Below are 19,179 nucleotides of genomic sequence, written 5' to 3'. Positions count from 1 at the left end.
TAAGATAAAAAAAAGAAAAGATAAAAAAAAACATTTAAACAATCATAAAAAAAAACAGTTAAGTAATAAAATAGCGGATAAATGAAAATTTAAATGAGTAATAAAATACAAAGATAATTTAATAAGTAGTAATAATACAAATAATGAAATGTCTTGCACCTGCAGCCTGTTCCGATAAATAAGAACAAGCTAAAAATACGAAAAATCCCTGCGAGGCCCAAATGGAAGAGAGTTTAAATTAGGAAAATAATGATGAGCGCAGATTACCAGACAAACATGTAAAAATAATATCCGATGATCTACGCTCACCTAGGTGGAAAATATCGCATTCAGGCACAGCAGCAACGATTTCATTGAGAAGTCGAATAGCTCTTGGAATAATAAAGAGCTTAAAGCATTGTTTACATATAAGTACATGTGTGATTTAAATAAAATAATATGAATTTTTGTATTTTATTAAAAAAACAATTCGATTACAAAAATTAATAAAAGTGAATTATATTAAGTGGAGCTTTTGAAAGCTTCCGCGCAGTTTGCGCTTACTGTACGCTTCCTTTCCGTAAACGACTCAACCACTTCGTCGGGTCGCTTTTCGTCGACCGTTCCCTCAGAGCCGTTCGCGAATATACCTCCTCCGTCGAGGACCACTTCCGGTCCAACGTGAACGACTGTGAAAATCGAGATTTTCCTCCACTGAACCCTTGTAAGCCTCGGCGGAAACGAGGACACCCGTCCCCAACCCACCAAGGCGTCGATTCATTGATCAAAAATGTGAGTACACCGAATTCCGAGAATCCGATTTTCAACTGATTCAACATTTCATTTACATAACGCACATATTAATTGAATGAACTCGTTCATCTTTCCGGGCAACGACACGGATCGTTTGTGCGAATATTCTAAACGTGTAATTTTACGAAGTCTAATATTATATCACACGGCGGCAATGACCTCTCTATATTTTCGTGCACTTATTGATTAGCACATTTTTATATTTAATTTCCAAACTAATACTTACGTTTTAAACAACTAATCGATACTAAAACATTGTAGTGATGTTTCTACACTACATATAATAAATATTTATTTAACAACAATTTAATTCATTCAATTACGTCAATTACAATATAAGAAGGCGTTGTATTTTCAATTCATTAAAATGATATATGTAATATTCATAAATAATGTTAAAATTATATTTAATTTAATTTGAATTATGTATGTGCTTGCATTTGTTTATATGCATATATAGGTATATGTGTGTTATTATATTATTTTTTTGTGTATTTCTAATTAATTAAATATAGTAAATCAACTTGATGTTAGTGGGCAAAAATAGGTATTGATTTTCACGTAGGTTTGCACAAAATAGAATCTTCCATGTGACTCACTGTTGTGACGCATTACCATATTTGATTTTCAGTGTTAAATTAACATTAGGTTTAGCTTAGTTATAGTTAAAAATGAAACTTTATATTAGTGAAAACGATTCGAAATTTAAACGCACGAATAGATCGCTGTGTTTTTGCGACCGGTCAGGGAAAAATTCGCAGAATTAAATTTATTAATATAAAATTCATTCATGGAGATGAAAATAATCTGTGGGGAGTGAGTCTGTGTGTCTGTGTGTGTATCTATATACATACTAGTCATTGTACGTGTGTAAGGATTCATTCAATATCTGCGCTGAGCTTTCGCGACCTATGTACGTCACACCGAATGAAGCTTCGGCTTTTAAGACGACTCGCCTACTTTATATAACGACGAAATGCATCGTTTACGTTTCCTTTAAATGAAACATTATAATGATCATATGCTTGAAACTGAATACGTGTTTCAATATTAATAAATTTGACCTTCTTTTACGTCATGTGAATTTAGTACGAGTATACATGCACATTAGCAAGCATAACAAATCGATACGCATTCTGAAGACACGAACGCTCGTCACGTTCACACTATTGACGCGATATCGCACGCTGACGCCTTTATTTCGGAAATTTATTTAAATTTTTCGTTTTCGATTTGAAATAGGGCTGCTGAAGGAGGGTTAGCTCCGAGTGCAGCTGAAACGGGAGCAGATGGCGAGATAGTCGGAGGGCCAAGAACACCACAACAGATCGCGGCACAGCGTCGATTACAACAGACGCAGGCACAAGTCGATGAGGTCAATATTAATTTAAAAATATAAATCTTTACACAAATAAAAAAAATATTATTATATTTTTTTCAACAGATTATATACCATCAAACGTATATATTTTATATATTAATTTTTTTTCAGGTTGTGGATATTATGAAAACAAATGTCGAAAAGGTGCTAGAGAGGGATCAAAAATTATCAGAGTTGGACGACAGAGCGGGTAATAATTTCTAATGATTTTAATTTAAAATACTCACTTTCAACATCGCAACTATATGAATCCATAGTTTTTCCTCAATTCTAAAGTTTAAATTACCGTAAAATGATAATTCTTTCGGTTGATTTCAGATGCTTTGCAACAAGGTGCGTCACAATTTGAACAGCAAGCCGGCAAGTTAAAAAATAAATTTTGGTTGCAAAATCTAAAGGTAAATTGAGTCATTTTTAGCCCATTTCTAGTGCTTTGAATATGTTTCGCATTATCCCCTTTGGAAGTATGCCAAGTGTGATATCTGAACTGAATGTCTGCCAGCGTTTTGTACTGCATACTTTTTTTTTACATTTTGTACGCAACTACAAGTGTGAATCTGTATTGATTTTCAGATGATGATCATAATGGGAGTCATTGGCATTGTTATCCTGGGCCTTTTGTTCGGTAAGATTTGAAACAAATTATTTTTAGAAGCATCTATGTTGTTACGTAAATGTGAAGACCTAGCAACATTTGCTTCGCCTACTTCTATCATGCTTACTTCACGATACTTTCAGAATGGTTAAATATTCGTCATTTTTTTGTGGTTTATAAAAATTAAAAGTATTCAAAATAATTCTTAAGTTTAAATAAATAAGTTTTTAATATTTAATCTTTCTGCAAGTATTTCACCCCATAAACTTTCCATCATGTGAGGATATTAATGTATGTACTATTAGAAGCCTATTAACTGTCCTTGTAACATAAATGTGAATATATAACCATAAATTGTTCAGTGTTGTATTTGAATGTTGTTGTTGATTAATTGTTGTCGGCAAATTGACAAAAAAAAAATTGGCTGTGTATGAGAAACAATTAGGCAATTGTTGTCTGTCTGTTTAATGTTGCTAGATGTACAGAAACTGATACGAAATTAGAAAACCTGGTCTAAAATGAAATGTTCACGTATTTTTTTACATTCCTTAAATAATATTTAACAAGGAATCTTTCAATTGATTCGATTTACATAATACGTAAGCATTTTATTTAAGGTCAAATTGTGCATGAAGGACATATACAAAAAAAACATTGACCTTAAAATTACATATAAAAAGACATTAACACAAGTCCCGCACAAAATATTATTTTTCAGATTAAAAACTCAGATTGAAACCATGCCAAATTCAAATTTAATCGATATTAAATTCGTCTAAGAACTCTGGAGACATGCAATTCATAATGAAATTTAATCATTTACCTCATAACTAATCATATTTTTATTCTAGGATTTTAATGAATAAATTTGCAGAAACCCAGTACAAAAGTAACAATGGCTTTATATTTATCGTTTTATTTTATTTTTTGCAAATTAGACTTAAAAATAAATTACCACACTATAACGTTTTATGTGTAGAGACAAAAACACATACAATATATGCAAAACAACGAATATACGAAGCTTTTTAGGCATAATTGAAGAATGATTAGTAAATACATGGGTTACTGAATTAAATATCGTTCATTGTGTGTCATCTTTACTTTAATCTGATTTACAGCACCGAACAATATTTAATGCAGAAAATTGATGAGAAAAGTTGAAAATCGACCGTAGCATGTTCCCCGTATGATTGACCTCATAAATTATTTAAAAAATTAGCCCCGTAGTTATTAATCCAATTATTTTCAAATAAATATTTCTATTTTGATATTCTTCTTTGTTATATTTCCATACATTTCCACAAAAAAAATTTCCAACCTATTTTATATACCTAAGATTTTTCTTGCTCGTATTTCCCTTTCCGCATTTTATTGTCATGTAATTAGAAATCGAGTGATTTTTTTATATTTCCTTTTCAAAACGATGTTTAATTTTCTATTAGTTATTTTTATAATTTTGCTTGAAATACTGAAATACACATATGAATGTTACTTTTATACTCGGTTTCTCCCGTCGGCTGCTGCTTCTGCTTAAGAAGACGCTCTGGCTTATGGTGCTTAAAAAACAACGATCTTTCATTGAGAAATTTGCGTTTTATAAAACTTTTCATTTAAATTCATCATGAATACATTCCGAACCATTCAAAATGAATTGAAGTTAAAGTGTGAATGTGTGTTGAAATTGTTCAAAGAAAAAATCAGTAGAAATATTAATTATACATATAAACGTAGTGTTGTAAACATTTATAAATAATGCATAGCAAATAATAAGCTATAACTATTTTTAAGCCTCATAGGTATAGTAGGGTGCACAATATATACATAGATGTATATGTATATTCAAACCAATCAGTACAAATTTATAAAAAGTACAAATTATTTTTATACAGTTTATATACAAAAACATATCAATTCGAGTTGAGGAAATGATTTTAAATCAATATCTTTATAACTGAACTATTTTTTCATACATTTTAAAGTATTGTAATGAAATATTATTTAGAATGGGGATTTTTACAATACGTATAAAAACGTCTAACTCCAATAACTAACAAGAATACTACAGCGTACTTGATGGAAAATCTGGTTTTTCTTTTATGTACTCAATTTTTTAGATTACTTTTACTAAATATTATTATTATACACATTATCCATTAAAATAATTAATCGTTGTTGTCTTCAAATAGACGAAACATTCTTTAGAAAAACCGTGTTTTCCATCAAGCATGCTAAGAAAACCTGTTAGCTTTTTGGAATTAGATGCATCGTAAAGTTTACATTGCAAAGTAGAATAATTTTAAATAATATAATAAGCAACATACATACACACATCTAAGTAGAATTGTATGGAAAAAATGTAATGTAATTGGCGGTCAACGTTACTCAAAATTTGCGGCGCGTCGGAAAATCACTCGGACAAGTACGTACTTCTTAGTCGTGGTTATGTATGTAGAGAATGGCACTCGAAACACCTCCGTAGCACCGTAAGTGATGGCGTTTCTCTTTTATTTTTTTCCATCGCGCTGCTTATCGCCTTTCAGGTGATAACATAAAACAAATGTTGAATTAGTGCGTTACCGCGGCATGCCGACGTTGGGAGACATTGCGATTGAGAAACCCAACGTTGACATTGGTAACCACACGCTACCGACTACGGCCGGCTCGACCGGTAAGTTCACAACCCCTTCAACACACCTCTATACTGTATTCTGATACTATCCCTATCTTTTCCAAAATGTGATCAAAGAAACAGTTATTACTATCTGATTGATATATTTTCAATTTAACATTCGCGTAGCTTACAATGAACCTTACAGAAATGACAAAGCAACCGTTGAATGTTCTGTTTACTGTACATATCATCAGTCCGGAAGAAAAACGTCACAAGTAAAAAAAAACGATTTTTGAGTTTTCGATTGCATACACGATTGCAAAGAAAAATGTCATTTGTATGCCAGCAGTATGGCTTAATGGTAGCGTGTATGCTTAGCACCAAGTGATCAGTGGGATCGATCCGCCGTACTGTTGGTTAGATTTGGGGGTATTTGTGACTCCAAATCGATCGTTTCTTATCAGAGTTTGCCAATTGTATCTGATCATTGTTGAAACGGTTACTCAAAATTGGCAAAAATCATCTTTCCTGTTGTCACAAATCTTCTGTATTTATTGTGTGTATAATTTGTAAAAATTATGTACAAAAATCTAAATCCATAGATGTCTCAATGGATTTATTCTGTGATTAATTCATTCATTGTTATTTCGTATTCTTCAGCTTCTGGAAATACAGTGATTTATGTAATAATAAAATGCTGCAATGTTTATAATTAATTGTCCAGGAAGGCGCATTGGGGTCTTCCTGACAAGCCTTTTTGGTATATATCTATGTAAAAATAAAACAAAATAATAAATAATTTGTCTAGTTCAAGTTACGGTTGACACAGTGCAATAGTTTCGTTTTTCATTTGCAGGGAAGTGTTCAACACGTTCAAATTTCAATCGTTTCTACTGAAAATAAAAACACTTTTTGACTTGTGACGTTTTTCTTCCGGGCAGACGATACGTATTAAGTTTTTCAGCTTTAGAAATTTTCTTATCCAATTTTTTCTAAAGCATACATTTCACCTTAACCGTGGCTAAGGTCTTAAAATTGCACTGAAAAAATTGAGAAATTTATTCATTAATATAATAACAAAAAATGTCGAATGAAAAATCTTTAAAATTTCATGATGTAGGACCTAAAGCAGTTTCTATTATTTTTCTTATCAAATAGAAGATCAAAAAAATAATTAGAAAGATTGAAAGTATAAACATTCAAAATTTAAAAATATGATATTCAAAATCCAGTCTAAATTTGATTTGTTGTTATTATTGTTGCTATTGAATTGTTTATGTTGATACATACTTTTTCCATACAAGAGTATGAATTGATACAAATTTTGATAAGATCTGGACGTCTTGTTCTCAATTTAGTTACAGCACTAATTTTGTTTCGGCTACATGAAAAATTACAAGTTTTCTTTTAAATCTAATCCGTCAAAAGTTTAATATATGTAGATACATACATAAAATTACATTTGTGGATTGAAAAAAATCCGTTGAATACTCAATAGGTGTAAATTTGCTGTAGTATTCATTTTTCCGCAATTCTTTCGATGTACATGCACTTACAGTGAATTTTTAAAGTACAATTATGAAAAATACATTCTTTGATCACGTTTTGCCTTTAAAATTGAAGTGAAAGTGCTTTCAAATTGCTTAACAATAAAATATATTGTTTTAAATGTTCTGAATATTACAAATCAGTTGACTGTCAATTTTTCATATATTTACAAAACGATCAAATTTACATACATACATTACATACATTATAAAGGATTACTAAAATTTCTATTTCTATATACACATATGCTCGATCTTTGTATGATGGTAAAAAAAATATCGATTACTTTACCGTGAAAATTTTAACATGCATACATACTACATACACGAGTTTATTCTATATGTAATTGACAGCGACGATCGTTAACTATTGAAAGCATTTTCATGGAATTAATGTGTATGTGTAATATATATGGACATGTTATTGTTTGTTATTTGATACCTATATATATATATATAATATAAATATATTATACTACATATATTAAATATGGAATGAACTAAATTTTTGCGATGTAATAGAAATGTTAAAATGTTCGTATGACTAGTGTCGATATTGTAACGCTTTTAATGTTATATTGATGTTTGATTAAATTTGAAAGAAAAAAAATATTTTGATAATACTGCTGATGAGTTTAATGATTCATCGTTACAAAATAGCATAAAATTTGAAATTATATGTAAAATAATTAAATGATTTATTATGTCACTTGACGCTAAAGGTAAGTACTATGTTTGTGATATTTAAAAAAATATGAAGCGTGCTTAGATAAACTATTGATGATAACATTTTGCTTTAAAATACTGCGACTGAGTTTATATTTGTATTATATGTGTGTTTGTTTTACGTTTCAGGAAACTTCCTGTAGGTTTACCAAATCAGTTAATTAAACACAGCTGTAACTGAAATCACCAAGTTATATTACGACTACTTTAAAAGTTACGTTTATATAGAAGAAGTTTGTTTCTGAATTTCAATATTATAAATAATATACATATAAATGTATTAAAAAAACAATATTGATAATGTTGAGAATATAATCGGATTGATAATAATGATGAAAAACATAGATAGTAACGAAATATTAATGTTATCGCAAATTCTGTAATTTATTTCCAATTTGAGTTGTTATAATGCTTGATATGTACCTTTCATAATATATATATATATATATATATATATATATATATATATATATATGTATGTATATATATATATATATATATACATACATATATTTCCATATTATTTATTAATTCTTGAACGTTTAGCATTTTTAGGCTTTATTCTTCATACCAAAAAAAAACTTTTTATAGATGTTTATTGTAAAAAGATAATGAATCATTTATTTCATTTAATCGAGTGTACATTTAAGGATTGAAGAATGGATTTTTTTTAAACAAAATCATTGTAATTTGATGAGAAATGTTTCGGCTCTTCCAAAAATTTTGTGTATCACTACTATTTCGTACAATCGCAATCACATATTGTTTCGGCATAAAAAAATTGAATATGAGTATTTATTGTATTCCTTTAGATAGGAAAAATAAAGACTACTTAGAGCTTTTTAAAAAATGTTAGTTGTTGTTAATTTTTAAATATTTTTATCTTTAATTTTATAGTAAAATAAGTAAACTCACACATAGTTATTAAGGCTTTACGATAATTATTTTTAATTAATTTTTAAATTCGTTGGATGACAATAGCACAAGTTAACAATGCTTTTCCGTTGATTTATCAAAAAAAAATAATTAAAAGACACCAAAATAATTAATTTAATGATACTTACATACATACATACATCGAACACTCGCATTGCGTTGATGACACATTTATAATACACAATTAATTAATAACACGTTGATAATTCATTTTTAAATTATTTTTTCAAAAACACATACACACACACATATAATATATATATATACGAAAATGTTGAAAATTATGATATATATAATACATACATATAAATTTGTATAAATTTAGGGTGTGTGTAGATAAAGAGATTAGATCTTTTGAATTGTATAAAAGGAAAAATAACGTGGTGCAGTCAATTAGCGTTGTTGGCCGAATTGTATTTGAAAAAAAATGTATTATAAATAATTTAGCTTATATAAAATAATAATCATGTATTTATTTTGATGAATGAAAACAAAAATTAAAATAAAACAACAACATCGCATTTAAAAACGCCAAGGCCTAAATATTTTGCTGCATTCGCATATCTTACATATATACATATTATACATATAAATACAATAATGATAATAAATTTCAGTTGTAGATGAGGGTTCGAGGTCTAATATTGTAGATACAGTTCTATTTCATGCATATGTATATTGATAAATTAATTATACATACATAATAATATAATTAAACCTTACGAAACTTGTATTGTTTGTTTTGTTGATAATAAACACACTTATATTGGCAAGAAAACGAACTTTTGATTGACAAAAATCTACATACAGAATAAGTCAAAATATACATGTTTTAAAAATATTTATTTTATTTTAGTTTATTATATTGCTTCTCTTTGTGTACTTGTGTGACAATTTCAAATAAGTGTGATATGATGACTGTCAATTTTCAGACCTATGTTCAGCTGGCTGTATCTTCCTTATTAAAAGTACCACAAACCATAATTTCCTATGTGTGAATTGGTGAAAGGATCAACTTTATAAGGAGAGTAACTGTGATATTCTCAAATCGTATGATACGCTCATTTTGCAGATTCGTCGTATGAGAAGGGTCGCGCCTGCGCATTTGTCAGTTTTTGCAACACGTGAGCAGCTCGTAACTCGAAACGTCGGCCGCGATGACGTCCAATTTGCCGTTTTGTAAATGGGATTTTCGTGTTGTTCACACTCGCTTTCATATCTATAAAATATACCCATGGTAGGCACATATCCGCATCATCTCGTGATTTAACACTTACCCCAAATAAAGACATATAAGGACTTGCCTTGCGGAAATTAAATACGCCTGATGATATTTGAGCAACACGGCGATCAAAATCAAACGCACGAAAAGCTATCTAAATCGTATAATATTTTTAAAATATTAATTTATAGCATAAATTCGATCTTGACAGTACTAGAGAGCACACCTTGAATGTGACTGATACGTGCAATTATGCAAGTGTTAAGAGTCGAATGCGAATCGGAGAGCTGGCACAATGTTATATCCAATATTATATGTGTATCCGTGACGGGGGATTATTAAACTTGAACTTGTTTATGTTAATGCGAAAAAGTTTAACGGACAAGTCGGTAAGTGGTTGCTGAGGTCTGATTGACATTATGACCCCCTTTATGACCTCAGGTGTGGTTTCGGACCCACACCTTCGCCGTGGCCTTTTTGTGCAATTTAAATATTTATCGAGAGCAATGTGAGCCGACCGACGCTCCAGTTTATATGCATAATTAACGCATTTGTATGCTGCTTATATGTACGTGTCTATGTAAGCTTTTGAATTAAAATTTGCAATAATTTCTGAGAAAAATGACACTGCTGGTGCGCGGTATTGAATTTGGATATCGTATTTTGTAAAGGAATCGTTTGAAATGTGACATTTATGTGTTAAATTACAACTGAATCGAACAATGAATATAAACTTTCGATTCTTACAACATTTACGAGAGAAAATTTTCTTTCGAAATTAAAGAGTTACAACGTCTAGGTACAATATTTATGATCGATATACGCAATGTTTAGAAATTTCTTAATAATTAAAAAAAATTGAAGCGACCAACACTCTATTTTTTAGGAAATTTGATATTGAATGACTACTTATTTTTCTTTCACTTATATCATTTGGGTCATATTCTAAAATTTTCTATATCCTATTTTTGTTTGTCCCAATATTTTATAAATATGTATGTATATAGGCACTTATCTAAATTTTATGTATATACAATTCTTTCAAAATTATACAGGAACAAAGAAGATGTATGAAAAAGATAAAGGAAAGAACTGGTCATTCAACATTATTTTTTTACTTTATTTTATGCATGTCTGAACAAGACTTTTAATTGTTAAGAATAACAAATTGGTCATTAATTTATCAAATAGGTATGAGATTTGACAACAAGACTAAGATTAATTTATATTAGAGAACCATCAAGTTCCTCAAGCTATTATTTATATTCATATAAATATATTTTTATATTATTTATTTATTTATTTATTTATTTTAAATTATGACTATTATATATTACTAGATTAATTTTATTTCTTAATGTGTATTCCAATATAATTATAATGACTTTGAATGCAAATTTGTAATATAAATATATAAATCCATACAAAATTACGCCCACTTTAAGGTACCGATTTAATATGTGGATTAAATCAAGAAAATTAATTTACTGGGAAACTAAACGAGTAATTTTCCACTGACATATATCTGAATATGTAAATTTTCCTATAGTATATTGTCTTACGATCTGCATCGGTCCGTGCTACGATTTCTTGCCGCGTGTCAAATCCGATCTGATTCAATTACACAGTGTCTAGATGTGATCCAATCGATAGAATGGCCCGAAAAAAAAACGAACCAAATCCAAATGATTATACACACTTGCCCGACACAAAATATTATGGCGATTGGAAAATTCTGTGTTGGAATGTTCCCCCGAAAGCTTTTTAGGTGTTTTCCAATCGATGGCGTAGCGCAACACCTGCATAACAATAGTGCATCAAAAATGTTACAAACCAAAGCACAGTAGAACTGATTTCATACAATATAATATTAGATTAAATTCTGTATACAATCCACTTACGTATATCATTGCATACATATACTATTCTGTATCAAATTACCCGTTTGCGTGATCTGATCTGATTTGTTGCTGCACCGGGAGTGCATCGTTGCAATTGTGCGAGCAGAAAAGCTCTTTGTTATTGCTCTACAAAGGTGTTACCGAAACATCCCATCTTTTTATTGCGATCGATGCTGAAAGGGAGCAAAATCACTTCAACGATAACAACGTTCATTATTGCATTGGAAAATTGTAAAATGTATTGCATCGATTTCAAAATTGAATTCAATAGCAAAGCATCTATACATGCGTATTTATGTATGTAGATGTGAAAGTGTGCGAGCTCGTGCAATGATAATAATTCTAAATTTTATTATTAGTGGAAATAAAGACATATATATTGTGGAATATCCACCGAAGAATGGTTCTGTAAACACGTACACCGCATAAAGATGGTTGGTTCGTTTAAGAGTTCGAAACATTGGGTGAAAAGATCAACATTGCAAGAGTTATGCGACCGACCGTATTCATAAATATGTGCGGTTATCGTTTAAACGTTCACGCATTCATTATTAATTATTATTATAAGTGAGATATTGTTTTGACATTATAATACTTGCGAATAAGATTCATAGGAGTTGTGAAAACAATGATTAATTCTCTGCAAAGGCGACTTCAACGACTCGAAAGTTCGTAATGTATTTATCTAAAAGCACCACTACAGAGTGGTCACAAATTCTATCTGCGTATTGTTGAGATTTTTTATAATTGTTTATAATTAAGACATGATATGTCTTTAATCATATTCTGAATATTTATTTTTATTTGTTCTAGATATACATATGTATATTGTCTATAATAGAAGTTGTTTAGTCACATTAGACAAACTCTCGAGAAAAGATAGTGCATTATTCAATTTATAACATATCCACTATGTAATGACTATCACTTAGTTGCTATATAATAAAAATTAATCATTCTTTCATTATAGTTATCTTTTTAAATAATTTGAGAAACCGAAAATTGTTTGACTACATGTGGAAATTTTATGAAATGCTTTAAACTTAAGACCTAATTTTGTACTAATTTCAGCGAAAGATACCCAAAAGAGGACAATATGTAAAAAATTATGTGGACAGATAACTAATTAATTAAAATTTTTAAAAAAACTAGGTGAAACATTTGAAATGATTTAAAATATACCTACATGCATACAAATATTAAATTTTACATTTTTAGTAGAAAAAGTTTTTAGTGAATTAAAATTAATAAAAAAATGTAGCTTTTTATTGAACTTTATTAAGAATGATATTACTAAATTTCTAAGTTAAAATTTAAAATATTCTTGTTTGTAGTGAAAAGAAAATTATAATAGAAAGAAGAAGCTTTGACTTGAATTCTGTTAGTCTAGATTTTTAAGTTCTCAATCCATATTTTAATATTACATATTTACATTTGTTAGAACATAAGAGCTTTTAATTTTAAGTAAATGATAAAAAAAACATCAACAAAAAACCACTTCCTTATTGATTCTTGTTAATTGAAGTTGTAACCTTTTTTTTCATATTTCTCAATAATTTCTAATAAGTAATTTCCATTTGATATTGTTTGTAGATAACACTGTCCGACACGAAAAATGGTTCAGAGACGAGATATGACTTTTCTTATAGATCTATGCCCAGTTAACACGAATCTGGTAATAAAAAATGTTGATTGGCTCGAGATTCGGATATATATGTATGTGTTTTTTTAAATCGCGCGATTTTTCTATATCTTGGTGCTGTTCGGTCGATGTCTCAAAACCTGTCAATTTTCTGATCAAAATTAAAATGGGAAAAGTCATATCTCGTCTCCGAACCAAAAAAAAGTCGTCATTTGTCGAACAGTGTAATCAGTAGTAGGTATACATATATGTACATACATGCATATACATATATGTACTGTATTGATTCGGTCAGTGAATAAGTAAGATCAGTAAGTTACATATATCATCGGTCACTGACTGCTTGTCTATTGTCTGTCAAAAATTACTTAAGCGATTTAATGATCGTTTATTTTTATCTACAAACATAGTACATTACTACTACAAAAATTTCGTAAAAGTTACTGACCATTTATTGAAAAAAACTGACTACGTAAATAGTTGCTTATACATTATGTACCTATATTTTTACAACATTATACAATATGAATCAGGAATTTTCAATCGCTCTGAACATTACTTTCAAGAATGCGCAAAAGCTCATAGACTGTCTATCATCGTGAGGAAATTGAGCTTATTTTTATTATTATTATTGTTGTTATTCGCGCTAAGTTTGTGCAAGTGCAAGTAATGCAATAAAGATTGGCGCGGGGTGCATCTGGCACCATCACGTGCAGCATTGTGTGCGCCGCGGGTCGAACAAGACGGTACACACAGACTCCGAACGAGATCATAAAATATATCGTTGATAAATCAGCAATTACAGCGTTACATGATTAAGGTGTGAAGCATATTGCACCGGCGGTTCGCGAGCCGAAATGGGCCGATTCGAAACGCTCTTCTTCTCCTCGGCTCATCTTCGACGAAGACGACAGCACAAATGCAACATCGGAAATCGGATCGATTTGATACGACCTCGCCTTTTGTTATATATATATTGTGTGTGCGTGTGTGTGAGTGTGTGCCAATTTAAATCGTAAAACTTCCGCGCAAATAGTAATTATCGAGCGTGAGCAATTGTATATACGCAGGTACGAAAGGTACCCCCCTCCCGTAATTGGTATCTGAAACAATGATCTCGCAATAATTAAATTTGTAAATGCGTTTATGTGTGTATATGTTTTGTACGTGGGTACGAAAGAGGTGTTGAGTTTTGCCGTCCGGTAATTTTGCACATAAAATATCATTACTCCCCGCTGCAATTTACTCTCTCCTCTGATAAATGCATTATCTTAGTTGAATTTGAGTTGCGAAATAATTGAGATAATCACGCGATCCGCGGTGAGATATTCCGCGTTTGTTATTTATTATTTATAAACCGACTGGTTTTCTTTTTTGCGTGTGTAGTAAAGTGGCCCTCGCTTGTACGAAGAATTAATTTTAAATATATATTTCACGTCTCAGGCTCTACTTTTTTTCCCCCTTTAACGATGCAGAATAAATATACGAACATTTAAAACTTCTTATTAGCCCCAAATTGTAGCTTTGAAACAGACATCCATTTATTCTATAAAAATGTATTATTTAACCAGCAGCGTGGACCAGTGGTTAGCATATTATGTTTCGAGCAGAGTGGTCACGGGTTCGAGTCCCACGAGAGTCCCGCTGCTGGCTAGACCTTGATTTGTGACTCCAGGTTGAACGTTTCCTTCCAGAGTTTGCCAATTTTTCTGATTTACATTGAACTGGTTCCTGTGAATTGAGATTTCCTTGCCAATCTCTTTTTCAAATCTCAGTTATTCAGCGTCTTGAGGTTCACCAATTTCAATAATAAAAATGCTGCAAAAATTTCTGCATAAGTGTTACTGTGGATAATGTTTGTATGAATTCGCATTTTATAAAAATGCTTGTATTAATTGTATTATTTTTTTGTATATGTATTAATACACTTGTCGCTTTCACAGATTGCTCTGTAAAAAGGCGAGTGTATATGTTCGATTGAAATAAAATCTGTGGTGTTTTGGGAGCAAAATGCTGATTCCAAAATTAATATTAGACAATTGTATAAGTATAAATTTGCGCCCTTTGAAATTGCTGAAAAAGAAGTTGTAAAGAGGTAAGGAAAATAATCTACGGAAAAATTGTAAATATATATGTATGTATGTTGAATTGTGTATAAGTTCGTGCCCATTTAAAGTTAAAAAAATGTTTATCCTTTAATTGGGCACGAACTCTTGTAATTATATAATTTTTATAGAAGTCGTTAAAAAATGCAATACAAGTGTTATTTCAATGAGCCAAAGAACTACATATGTATGTATTTTCAGGGTTACATTAAACAAAAGCGGATTTGAGAGAAATGTCACAATCTAGGGTAAAACTCACCCCCTGGAGTGTTTTCAGTGATGTTTTAAAATTTTAATTGACATATGTTGGTTTGACAATGATCGATAACGGTTATTCTCATATTTGAAGAAACTTGTCGAAATTATAAAATTAACAATGACACAAAGATACACCCCATACAGCAAAAACCACAAGCGCATCCATACCGTACGATTCAGTGTGTTCTTACCATTATAGTCATCAAATTTCTCTTGATCATCACAGATACGTACATTAATTAAAAAAACAAACGGCATAATTAATATAATTGACATAAAGATAAAGAAGCTATATTTTGCAGTGGAGGAATTACATGCCTTTATTTAAAAGAAAACTATTACTGTACTGATATGTTTTCAGATAATTTAAAAAGTTATTATACCTCAAGATTTAAAACCACCATTTTATACCACAGGTGCGGCCTATTTTCAACTTGACATTCTAAAAATCTTTATAAATATAAATATGCAATCGTTGTATAAAGAGCATCATGATTTATAGATGCAATTTTATCCAAATCTTTATCAAATTAATATACGTCAATGAAGCTACTGTTGGTTGTGTCAACTTAATAGATGATTTTAAATACAAAAAAAACTGTATATTAAAAAAATATATTATAGATTTCGCCAAGACATTTCAACGTTTATTTTCCTCAACGTTTTCAATAAAGCAACACGTTAAATTTATTATGGGACCATTAACGTTATTAATTGAATAAAAGTCAACACGCAGGATCGCGTGTTCATAGAAAGTTATTTAATACATAATATACGTCTCCATGTACGTACAAGTTAAACCTGGAAATAATAATCCACAAAGATAAACTTTGTAATACCTTAAATATTTTTTTTATTCTCTCAAGTAAACCCACTACTAAAATTGCTTAAAAATATACATAATTGTAAATACACATTTGTATAATATAACCTTTTTCTCAGACTTATGGTATTAATGTAATAAATTTTACCCGTAATCGCCATAGCAAGTGTTTTGCACGTTGACCGTTGAACAAGTGTAGGTTTCATATCAGAATTTCTCAAAGTATTTATTGCGATATAATGACGGTTAATTACATACATACATATACGAGGTATACGAACCAATATAAATACATATTATTTTTTAAAGAAAAAAAAATGTACAAAATACTAACTACCTTACATTAATTATAGTTTAATTTGACGGAATGAATATTAAAAAAAATGTATACCGTATACCTATTACCATGGCAAAAAAGTAAAATTGATCAAGTGCCGATTATTTGGTAATAGATAGTGATTCAATTTCATTCTATAATTTATTTCCTACATACAAGGAAACTGAAATAGTAGTAAGATGAGTATTATTTGAAGGTTTGTCATACACAATCGTTCAGTGAACGAATTTTTAAATCCTTTCAAAGAAGATAATAATTTAACCAACCATTGATTTAGAACGGATGAAGAGTTGTAAACATTTCACATGGAACTATATCAGAAATTAAATTTAATAAAGTTACTGAATTCTGTTTAAAGGCAAGAAACAAAAAGCGGAATCAAATTTTCGGTAGAAGCTATCAGAATAATTCTATAAGCCTTCTATATTAGAGTATCTTTATGGGAAATTAAGCTGAAGGATCTTCGGATTGGATTCGAAAGCTCTAAGCTTAGTATTATTGTAAATTTAAGAGCATTTTAAAATTAATTCTCAACCAAAATATCTACCTAACATATTTTACTACAAAAATTACTGTGGCCGTAATTTGACTGCTGTGATGATTTAAGTTATTTTATTGCGTACATTTTCTCAATAATACGTTATAAAATATCAAACAGTGTCAATATTATCGTAGCTAAACATGTTTCGTACAATCTAGTAAATAATTCGTGCGACACAGAATTATTTTGACGCACCAGACGCGACCACGGCAACACATTTGCCACAACAGTGAAAAGCGATATAAAATAGATTAGCATTCTAGATACTGACTGTAAATCATATTCGTTACCGTTGTTCGGATATATGTACACAATATACACATTATTATTATAGGAGTCTGAGAGGGAGAGATGAAGCTTTCACCGTACATAATGTATATTTAAAGAGAGAGAGGCAACACATTTAACGTTTGATACGTTACGCATAAATTGTTGCCGACTTATTGTTGTTATCTTCAAGAGGTTGACAAACACCGCAGCGCGTCAAATAAATACGTTTAATATTTATGTAAATTGATGACTGCTGCCGGTTTTCAATATAAGCAATTTCGCGCTGACTATAAAGCACTTCCCACACGCGGAATATTTACAGTTGCACCACATACGCAATGCATCACGCGCGATGCACTCGGAATTGGTTTCTGGTCAGGGGTGCACTCGATCAGATGCTGGCAGCTTCCTGTTGGGATCTCGTCGATTGGAGCTGAAACTAATTCATTAAAAAAAATATATATTTATTTATTTAAGTTTAAGTTGTGGACCATTGTGGCATTACAAGAGTCCTTAATACGCCACAGTGGTCTATAAAATACAGAGAGAAAAATAAAAATATATACATATGTATGTATGTAAATACAGAAACAAAAATAGATTTATACTTAATCATAAAAAAACAATAGTATTATAATAATAGCAGATAAAATAAAAATATGAAATAAAAAAATGCAAGTAGGGAATGTCTTGCGTCTACAGCTATCACCAATATATGTACATATAAGAATCAGCCACAAATGCAAAAAAATCCTCCGAGAATCAAATGGAAGGCAGAAGATAAAAATTCCTCTCATCACAAAATAATTATGAGTAGGCTACCAGGCAAAATAAGTTAGAATAATATCTGATAAACTACGCTCGCTGAGGTGGAAAATATCACATTCAGACTCAGCAGCAACGATTTCATTGAAAAGTATCATTTTAATTAAAGTATTATTTTAACCTTTGAAGGACGGAGCGTCAAGATCGAACAAGTGTCCCGAACCGGGGTCTAGTAAAACCCCAGTATTTTTTAATCAAAATGCAGCTTTTCTTAATACAAATGGGTTCAATGTATATCTTATTAATCATTTTATACATCAACATAAAAAAGTTTTAGTCCTATAGCATGTTTTTGACTATTTTTGTATTAAAAAATAACGACAAGCATCAACACGCAAACGCACCTATGTAGGTAAGGCCAACAGGCGACTGCATGACTCAATAGCCATGCACCAAAAGGGACGAAAACAATAGCCTACGAAAATATAGCTGTCTCTTTTTCTCACATTGATCAACAAGATTATGCAAACGAACAGTCATAAACATGACATCGCTACCGCCTTTAAATCATATTTTGAAACTTAGAAATGTATTTTTTTACGATGTACCCCTTTTCTAAATCATACAAAATCTATTAAATTAATTTCTTGTAGTTCATTCCAGAAATAAAAGAAATATAGGGTGTATAGCTTTGAAAACCACATTGTTATTATGAAAAACGTAA

At 30.3% G+C, this 19,179-nt stretch overlaps 1 protein-coding gene across 2 annotated transcripts; it reads left to right on the top strand.

Annotated features, from left to right (window-relative positions):
• Nucleotides 1–607: 607 nt before the first annotated feature.
• nSyb (neuronal Synaptobrevin) lies at nucleotides 608–7,827 on the top strand. 2 transcript variants are annotated; one of them, XR_013260475.1, is made up of 7 exons: nucleotides 608–771; nucleotides 2,035–2,167; nucleotides 2,285–2,363; nucleotides 2,492–2,571; nucleotides 2,747–2,798; nucleotides 5,312–5,439; nucleotides 7,785–7,826. XR_013260475.1 is itself a non-coding variant. In XM_077428833.1 (6 exons), coding segments are annotated over exons 1-6 (360 nt in total). In that variant the 5' UTR covers nucleotides 608–769; the 3' UTR covers nucleotides 7,799–7,827. The 2 variants fall into 2 exon arrangements, 1 of the variants encoding a protein (XP_077284959.1); XM_077428833.1 differs by lacking the exon at nucleotides 5,312–5,439 and having other exon boundaries at nucleotides 7,785–7,827.
• The last annotated feature ends 11,352 nt before the right edge of the window (nucleotides 7,828–19,179 follow it).

The sequence above is a fragment of the Arctopsyche grandis genome, chromosome 4 (genome assembly GCF_051622035.1).
Source record: "Arctopsyche grandis isolate Sample6627 chromosome 4, ASM5162203v2, whole genome shotgun sequence".
Taxonomy (NCBI): Eukaryota; Metazoa; Arthropoda; class Insecta; order Trichoptera; family Hydropsychidae; genus Arctopsyche; species Arctopsyche grandis.
This window is presented reverse-complemented; position numbering and strand designations above follow the sequence as displayed.

Bases quoted from the DNA above. Each gene is read 5' to 3' on its own strand.
- nSyb (XM_077428833.1), top strand. The intron at 2,364-2,491 runs GTAATAATTTCT...GGTTGATTTCAG, and splicing joins AGAGTTGGACGACAGAGCGG to ATGCTTTGCAACAAGGTGCG. The intron at 2,572-2,746 runs GTAAATTGAGTC...ATTGATTTTCAG, and splicing joins TTTGGTTGCAAAATCTAAAG to ATGATGATCATAATGGGAGT.